Source organism: Myripristis murdjan, chromosome 14 (assembly GCF_902150065.1).
Source record: "Myripristis murdjan chromosome 14, fMyrMur1.1, whole genome shotgun sequence".
NCBI classification, from domain to species: Eukaryota; Metazoa; Chordata; class Actinopteri; order Holocentriformes; family Holocentridae; genus Myripristis; species Myripristis murdjan.
In genome coordinates, this window is record NC_043993.1 from 37,588,736 (window position 1) to 37,597,878 (window position 9,143).

The window sequence follows — 9,143 nt, forward strand, 5'->3', positions numbered from 1 at the left end:
GTATGAATCTGTTCACAGAGCTCGTCCTGTTGTGACCTGCAGATTGACCACAGCGCACCATCTTCAAGGATCCGTCAGTTCCTGAACACACACAGGCCTGTTTGTTTTATTCTATTTGATTTTACTTTATTTGTAGCTTTTTTTTAAACAGATAATGCAAATTGCAAGATGAGTATCATAATGATGGAAACGGTAGCACATCAGAGTGAGCACATTAAAAAGAAAAAAAAATCATATGAATCATGCATCAGACACTTGAACAGAGCAGCATTCCATGTAAAAACAGGAGGTTATGAAAAACTCACAACGATGTTTTTTCACCCCTTTTTATTGACATTATAACCAATTAAAATGTTATACGAACACCAATTAAAATCAGGAGTTTAAAATGCCTTTCCATTTCCAGGTGGAGTTGACGTGAACACGATGTCACAGAAACACAGGAATGTTTAAAAGAAATGCATCCATGCATGTCTGAGCAAAACGTTTTGGACAAGAGAGGAAAATGATGCCCCATTTCATACTCAGATGAATAAAAAGCACAGAGCAGGAGCTTCAAAGTACACACCTCTATTATAATGTACTCCCTAAAAGGTGCATACCCCTTACTTCTTGAAAAAGTAGAAAAAATAATGAGAAAAATATATTGAAGAAATCTCAAGGAAATATATACCTACTTAAAAATGTTATAAAATGTCAAGGGCGCATTTGTGGGGAAAAACATTATAAAGCCTTTTTCTTTTTTTGGTCCAGGAGCCACTTTCTTGCTGCGGGCCGTGTCTCAGGCCTGCAGCACCTCATCAAATTCACTTTGACATGATTTAAGAACAAGTTACTACTTCCAATAGTAAAAGAAAAACTATTTTTTCAGTTTTTTTCTTGTAAATTTGTATTTTTTTCCTCACAAATTTGTGCCTCTATAATCTCAGAATTTTCAAGTTGTTTCTCCTAAATTTGTGAGATTTTTTCCCAGAAATTTACAGCTTTCATAGAATATCCCAGTTTTTCTCTTGTAAATCTGTGACTTTAATCTCGAAACCCCCCGCCCCCAGCTTTGTATGTGTTTTTTCTCCCTTCAGTGGCCTCAATGCGCCGTCTTAAAGAAGCATAGGCGGTTTTAATTCTTTAAAAATGTGACTTGAGACTTGTAGAAAGCTCGGCTGAGTGTGGACACCGGGGTCGTGTCGGCAGAGCCAAAACAGGAGCTGTGTGCAGCGTTTCTCATTCCTGCCTCAACAGAGCTTCAGCTCTCTGGACAGAAACGGGTCCAGCTCACAGAAGATGGTTATCATGTGAGAACTGGCAGCCGCTCCTTTATTCATCACCATGTCAATCAGCTGTTGGGCTCTTGCTGGCCTGGGCTGCTCTCTGATCGTCTCCATTTCCATGTTGTTTATAACCTTCAGGTGCAGGAGTTCATTCAGCAGAGCGTCCAGAGCCGGTCCCGATGCTCGGTTGATGAAGGCGGTCCGAGCGGCACGCAGCTTCTCGTCCGCCGATGGAGGTGGAGTCTGATCGTCCCGGGGCCGAGGAGCTGCAGCTGTAATTCAGCAGAGAGCAGCGACGACACAACACACAGCAGAGGAGAGAGAGAGGGAAACATGAGGAGAGGACAACATCAAAGTAAGCAACACCGTGTTCTTTCCTTTTCCAAAGCTCCCCTCATCTAAACTGCTGCAGCTCTTCACCTGAGACTGTCCGTCCCTCTGACCTCCTGCTATATGGGGGGGACCCGGCTGCCCAGTCCCCTCCATAAGCTCCCAGTCTGTACAGCCAGCAGGCGACACCAGGAGGTCACCACGACCTGGAGGGCCGAGAACCTCCACTCACCTTTTCTGCTAATGTAATCACATATAATGTCACCTTGTCTCTGATTGGTTAAAAGAAACAGACAGTTTTTAAAAGAGTCAGTGTCTGAAGGGTCAGCATTGAATCCGCCCCTTACAAAACAAAAATATATTGCAGTATATTGGAAAATATCATGTGATCTATTAGATAATACATTTCCATATATGGGAACTAGTCTTTTTTCCAATATATTGAAATATATGTATAGACCATACATGTCTATATATTGATACATATAAAAAAAATATTGCAATCAAGACCAAAAATGGCACTATATTTTTACATGTAATAGTTAGGGTTAGGGTTAGGGTTGTCTTTATATGTTCAAATATACTACAATATATGCATATACCAAATATGTATATATATCGCAACATATATAAAAATATATTGGGATGTTTTTTTAACATTGCATATTTTCCAATAAACAACTATGACATATGGATGAAGAAAGTCATAGATCACGTATGTTTAAATATATGTACCCAGTATTCATATAAATCTAAATACATTATGGAGGATATTTATAAATCTAAAATGACATATATTACGGCATATAAACACATATATATTCATATGCAAAATATTGCAATATCTGAAATGCACAATTACTTATGTGCTATTCCATATATTGAAATACATTACAATATATTGATGCAATATATAAATATATTGCATAATATGTTTCACCAATGTTTCACCTATGTATTGTTAAGGCATTTTCAAATATAAAATATATTTCAATATATTGTAATTCCATATATTAAATGTAATATATTCTAATATATTACCATATATTTAATTTAAAATATTGGTAAATATATTTTCTTTCCATCAGGGCTGTTCTGGACAGCGAAGCAGGAAGATCTGCTCTGCTGCTGGTTTTAGTCCCGCCTGTCTCGGCTCTGCCTGTGTGCTTTTTAAACGCCACGAGCCTCAACCTCAACCTGCCGCTGGTTTTCTCCCAGTCGCCTCAAACTGACGCCTGTCGTGTCGCGTCACATCCAGATGCTGGATGTTTGGTTTGGGGTTGAGTTTTGGAGGTGAAGCCTCTCTGCTCCTCCACAGTGCCGCTGGCTGCTGCAGCGTTACAGACTGACCTGAGGTCAGACTGCAGCATCAAACAGTGGAATCTGTGGAGTCTGGCAGCTTCTTCCTACCTGAGCTAATAAGTTAACCAGTTATGTGCCCAAACACTAATATATCTTCATTTGTATCTATTTTCTCAAACAGGTGGACCTGAACATTACTAAACTTGTAACAGTGACCACTGAACATGAAATTACAAAAATGTCTGTGTCACGGTTGACCGTTTGGACAGAATTGGATAGAATGCCTGCAGTTGGGTTAGGGTTATTTGTTTAGACTAAACCAGTGTCAGTTCCTGATATTCCTAAACAACCAAATGGCCAATAAATGAGATTAGATGATGTCAGCTGACCTTCATTCTCCTCTTGTTGCTGGTTGTCCCTCGGTTTCTCCACAAAGGGACGCAGCAGCTCCTGGACTTTGGCGTCTCTCCTGGGGAGTTTTTCCAGGACTCGCTGAATCTCAGTGATAGAGCGCTCTACACCCAGCCTCTCTATGATGATTTGGGCCATTTCCTCTTTGTCCTTGCCCCTCTGACCCTGGGGGATGTCATTCAGAAAGGCCAGCATCTTCTTGTACTGACTGTCGGTCAGCTCCTCTATGATGGAGGTCAGCGCCTCCCTCCAGTTGTTCTCTCTCTCTGCCATGTCTGCAACACAGAGAGAGGACAGGAAGTCTGCCGGTGAGGATCAGATAAAACACACAGAAACCCTGTGGCAGCTCCCAACATGCTGACAGGAGAGGGGCAGAGGGTGTGTGTTGGAAATATGCCATCACACAAACACCCACACCCTGAGAAAAACACTTTCCTTCTCTCTGCTGTCTTTACAGTGAGCGCTGCGCTGAGGGAGTGAAGGTCTGTTGGTTGTTTGTTTCCAGTGAAAATGTGTGCAGAGCTGGAAGAGAGGTTTCAGCGGTGCACAGAGCCCAGCATCAGGCAGCCTCACAGCTGCTGGAAGAGCCAGGCTAACGACGCCATAGAACTCAAGTCTTTATGCTAAGCTAACAGGAAATGCTGCCCACAGGAAGTGAACCACTGGACGTCCAGGGGTGAAGATGGTGTCCAACATCTGGTCGGGAAAAGAGGATTTTGCCCAAAATGTTGGAACATTCCTTTAACTATTTGACTTACAATCAAAATGTTTTCAGAACACACTTTAGTTTCATGGGAAAAGGTTGGGAGTGTTTAAATGGGACATTTTTCTGAAGTGAAAACAGCGGCTCTCTGGTTCATAAAATCACAACTGACCTGTGCACCCGGTCACAAAACACACACTTTACTATATTAGAATGAGCTGTGTTGGGCAGAACTGATGTTACTAGTTTAACTACATTTCTCTGTAGCGTGGTCGTAACGCCGTAACGCTATTTTACTGATCACACGGCGTGGCAGCGTCCGCGGACAGGGGCTTTCTCCTTCCAACAGGAAAATATCATCAACTTTCTCCTGGCTCATCTCCTGCCGGTCCTGCAGTAATCCAGATTACTGCGTGTTCTTCCTCTGGATTACAGAAGCTGGACCTCAGCAAGGAGCAAATCCGGAGAAATAGATTAGAATAAAACTTTACTCACCGTGTGTCTCGAGAGTTCAGGCACGAAGATCCTCAGTCTGCGCGGGCTGACCCGTGAGTTTCACTTTCCCGTAAGCATCAGTCACGTGACAGGGACGGCACACCTGGGCTCCCGTCACCTGTCCAAACCTGCACGGAGTCTTCACCTCGTCTGACTCACAGATGTTTAGTCAGATGTGACGTCAGACTCAGACGGACTGCACACCCGGACAACATGTCTGTATCTTTCTCTTTATTACGGATCCCCATTAATGTGGCCGCAGCAGCAACTAATCTTCCTTTGGTCCACACATTAAAAAACAAACAACAAAACATACATACATACAAACGTACAATAACTGAGCAACACTTTTATTATACCTGTAGGACCTGACAGCTCAGCAGTGCAGTATGTGAGTGTATATGCTGTTACTAACATGCTCAGTTTTTTATTCCTGTATTTAATACTGTAGGGTTCATGCTCATACTGCCCTTCAGACATGCTCTCTCCTCTCCTGTCTCCTCTCTTGCAGCCTCGTCTCCTACAGTGCTGCTCCTACTGCTCTTACTTTTTCATCTCCTCTCTCTGCATCTTCAGTGTTTCTGCCTCCGCCCTGTCCTCTGTGTTCTCTCGTCCTCTGTCTGTCCCTGTCTTTTAACCTCCTCCCCACATGTCTCTGCTGCCAAACTGTAAGGAGGATAATGAAGTAAAAGAAAAAACACCTCCTTAACCCTCCTGTTCTGTTCAAATTCACCAACATCTTTAATGTTTGGGCCCAGTTTGACCCCAGCAATTCCCCATTGTGGGGAAAAAACATTACAAAAGCCTTTTTCTGTTTTTGGGTCCAGGAGCCACTTTCTTGCTGTGGGCCGTGTCTCAGGCCGGCAGCACCTCATCAAATTCACTTTGACATGATTTAAGAACAAGTTACTACTTCCAATAGTATCAGAAAAACATTTTTTTTTTCATTTTATTCTTGTAAATTTGTATTTTTTCCTCAGAAATCCGTGACTTTATAATCTTGGAATTTTCAAGTTTCTTATAAATTTGTGAGTTTTTTTCTCCAGAAATTATATTACTGTAGGAGTTAATTCTGCTTACCTGGGGCCGTGGACCCTTACACTGCCTACCACTACTTGTTTTATATTTTGTTACAAGCATATGATGCCTTACTGTAGCTGTGACTGTCCACAGGGGGCAAAAATGTTGTTACTTCATTTTGTTTTTTGCACTGTGATATTCAAAACATGTTCAAAAATATGTTTGTATGTGTTATTAATACAAGACAAAGCAGTCAGGACAAAAACTGCAATGTTCAGGGTGGAAAAAAAGACTTTTGCACTCTGTTACACAAAGGCGACTTTATTGAGTTTGAAGGACATCATTTTTCTCTAAAACTACTCCATGTAAAAAGACATAAAAAGATGCTTAGTTTTTATATTTATCAAGGTCCAATAAGCCAAAATAGCATCATATGCATATCAAGCAAGAGCTCAGGTCTAAAGAGGTTAAAGAAGCATAGGCAATTTTAATTCTTTAAAAATGTGACTTGAGACTTGTAGCTCGGCTGAGTGTGGACAGCGGGGTCGTGTCGGCAGGGCCAAAACAGGAGCTCGTCCGTCTGATCGCCCCGGGGCCGAGGAGCTGCAGCTGTAATTTGGCAGAGAGCAGCGACGACACAACACACAGCAGAGGAGAGAGAGAGGAAGACATGAGGAGAGGACAACATCAAAGTAAGCAACACCGTGTTCTTTCCTTTTCCAAAGCTCCCCTCATCTAAACTGCTGCAGCTCTTCACCTGAGACTGTTCCTCCCTCCTGTCCTGTCGAAAATGAAATTACAAAAATGTCTGTGTCACGGTTGACTGTTTGGACAGAATTGGATAGAATGCCTGCAGTTGGGTTAGGGTTATGTGTTTAGACTAAACCAGTGTCAGTTCCTGATATTCCTGAACAACCAAATGGCCAATAAATGAGATTAGATGATGTCAGCTGACCTTCATTCTCCTCTTATCGCAGCCCCACAAAGGGGCGCAGCAGCTCCTGGATTTCGGCGTCTCTCCTGGGGATTAAGTCCAGGACTCGCTGCATCTCAGTGATGGAGCGCTCTACGCCCAGCTTCTCTATGATGATTTGGGGCATTTCCACTCGGGGCTTGCCCTTCTGACCCTGGGGGATGCCGTTCAGAAAGGCCAGCATCTTCCTGTACTGATCGTCTGTCAGCTCCTCTATGATGGAGGTCAGCGCCACCTTCCAGTGGCTCTCTCTAACTCTATCTTCCATGTCTGCAACACAGAGAGAGGACAGGAAGTCTGCCGGTGAGGATCAGATAAAACACAAAATGTTGGAATATTCCTTTAACTATATGACTTACAATCAAAATGTTTTCAGAACACACTTTAGTTTCATGGGAAAAGGTTGGGAGTGTTTAAATGGGACATTTTTCTGAAGTGAAAACAGCGGCTCTCTGGGCCATAAAATCACAACTGACCTGTGCACCCGGTCACAAAACACACACTTTACTATATTATGATGAGCTGTGTTGAGCAGAACTGATGTTACTAGTTTAACTACATTTCTCTGTAGCGTGGTCGTAACGTCGTAACGCTATTTTACTGATCACATTGCGTGGCAGCGTCCGCAGAAACTACATTTTCCCAGGCATTTCTCAAACTTAAACGCAGCGGAGCTTTTTTTAAAAATATTCAAACACACAAAATAAAAGGACAATCACCAAGGGGTGACATACATTCAAGGACAAAATTTCAGAATATCATATAAATAAATATATTAAAAACAGCAAATAAATTCCTGATTGTCTGCGGAAAAAAAGTTTGGAATGCAGAGGCAGAAACTTTTTCTCTCTCAGACACACACACACACACACACACACACACACACACACACACACACACAGTGTGAAGGCGATTCTTCTCTTTCTCCTCTCAACAGGAAAATATCATCAACTTTCTCCTGGCTCGTCTCCTGCCGGTCCTGCAGTAATCCAGATTACTGCGTGTTCTTCCTCTGGATTACAGAAGCTGGACCTCAGCAAGGAGCAAATCCTTGGAGAAATAGATTAGAATAAAACTTTACTCACCGTGTGTCTCGAGCGTTCAGGCGCGAGGATCCTCAGTCTGCGCGGGCTGACCCGTGAGTTTCACTTTCCCGTAAGCATCAGTCACGTGACAGGGACGGCACACCTGGGCTCCCGTCACCTGTCCAAACCTGCACGGAGTCTTCACCTCGTCTGACTCACAGATGTTTAGTCAGATGTGACGTCAGACTCAGACGGACTGCACACCCGGACAACATGTCTGTATCTTTCTCTTTATTACGGATCCCCATTAATGTGGCCGCAGCAGCAACTAATCTTCCTTTGGTCCACACATTAAAAAACAAACAACAAAACATACATACATACAAACTTACAATAACTGAGCAGCACTTTGATACCTGTAGGACCTGACAGCTCAGCAGTGCAGTATCTGAGTGTATATACTGTTACTAACATGCTCAGTTTTTTATTCCTGTATTTAATACTGTAGGGTTAATGCTCATACTGCCCTTCAGACATGCTCTCTCCTCTCCTGTCTCCTCTCTTGCAGCCTCGTCTCCCCCAGTGCTGCTCCTCTCTGGTCCCTGAGTCTGCTTCACTCTTCCCCTCCTCCCTTTTCTCTCTCTCTGCTGTTGATGATCTGCTCTTACTTTTTCATTTCCTCTTTCTGCATCCTCTGTTGTGTTTCTGCCTCCGCCCTCTGCTCTGTGTGTTCTCTCGTCCTCTGTCTGTCCCCGTCTTTTAACCTCCTCCCCACGTGTCTCTGCTGCCAAACTGTAAGGAGGATAATGAAGTTAAAAAAAAAAAAAAAAATACACCTCCTTAACCCTCCTGTTCTGTTCAGATTCACCAACATCTTTAATGTTTGGGCTCAATTTGACCCCAGCAGTTTAAACCTCCACAAAATTATTATAACTAAAATTGTTACCAAAGTTTATGTGTCAGGTACTTTATGTTTCTTTGTTGACAATAGCCCTTTAAATAAAACATAACCCCCCCACCCCCACTTATACATCCAGTATTCCTATTACGCCACTATGGAAAAATATGCAAATCACCATAAAATCTCACTGATTGACCTAAAATTGGAAAGAAATATTAATTAATGGCTTCATATTATTTCTAAGTACAGATTTTTTGTTATTCATAACCAATGCGTTACAAAGTGTGTACAGGACATTGAAAACATATCATCATGTGAATTTCATGTTTACCCGGTAGTGCCCATTACATTAGGAAAACTAATTAAATATGAAGCAAAAAAAAATGATGTTAATCATTCATTTAGAGACGTTAAATAATGACTGGGGTCAAATTGGCCCCCAAACATTATAGGAGGGTTAATATCAACGTTGAGACACATTTAAATAATTCAAATACTAAATAATAAAAACTCAAATACAGAAAGCATATGAGTAAAAGCAAAATTTAAGTCATACAACGACACCATTACTCTTATAGTTGTTAGATTTAGGCTATGTAAGTTGACATAAGTTGAGTCCCCACCCCCCCCACCTCCCCCATCTGCCCGGCTGCCCCTGAGCAAGGCACTTGCAGCTCGGTGCTCCTCCACTCAGCTCTCACTGCCGGGACTTCTG

General features: G+C 42.4%; 2 protein-coding genes across 7 annotated transcripts in view; one reads left to right on the top strand and one right to left on the bottom strand.

Annotated features, from left to right (window-relative positions):
• The window catches only part of LOC115371238 (flavin-containing monooxygenase FMO GS-OX5), a 40,510-nt gene extending 33,081 nt beyond the window's left edge, over positions 1-7,429 (top strand). The window contains exons 11-12 of one of the 2 annotated variants that reach the window (XM_030068470.1): positions 4,412-4,418; positions 7,414-7,429. The gene's annotated coding sequence lies outside the window, so the exon portion shown is untranslated. Of the gene's footprint in view, positions 1-4,411; positions 4,426-7,413 lie in introns of those variants that run through there. The other variant, XM_030068469.1, reaches the window with a different exon arrangement.
• LOC115371256 (uncharacterized) lies at positions 311-7,758 on the bottom strand. 5 transcript variants are annotated; one of them, XR_003929346.1, is made up of 5 exons: positions 7,588-7,755; positions 6,485-6,772; positions 6,038-6,138; positions 5,619-5,623; positions 311-763 (listed from the first exon to the last, which is right to left on the bottom strand). XR_003929346.1 is itself a non-coding variant. In XM_030068497.1 (3 exons), exons 2-3 carry the CDS (start codon positions 3,582-3,584, stop codon positions 1,233-1,235), a joined length of 609 nt encoding a protein of 202 aa, XP_029924357.1. In that variant the 5' UTR covers positions 3,585-3,586; positions 7,588-7,758; the 3' UTR covers positions 311-1,232. The 5 variants fall into 5 exon arrangements, 3 of the variants coding, with proteins under 3 accessions (XP_029924357.1, XP_029924355.1, XP_029924358.1); XR_003929345.1 differs by lacking the exon at positions 311-763 and adding an exon at positions 5,286-5,346; XM_030068497.1 differs by lacking the exons at positions 5,619-5,623; positions 6,038-6,138; positions 6,485-6,772 and adding an exon at positions 3,290-3,586 and having other exon boundaries at positions 311-1,546; positions 7,588-7,758.
• Between the last annotated feature and the right edge of the window lie 1,385 nt (positions 7,759-9,143).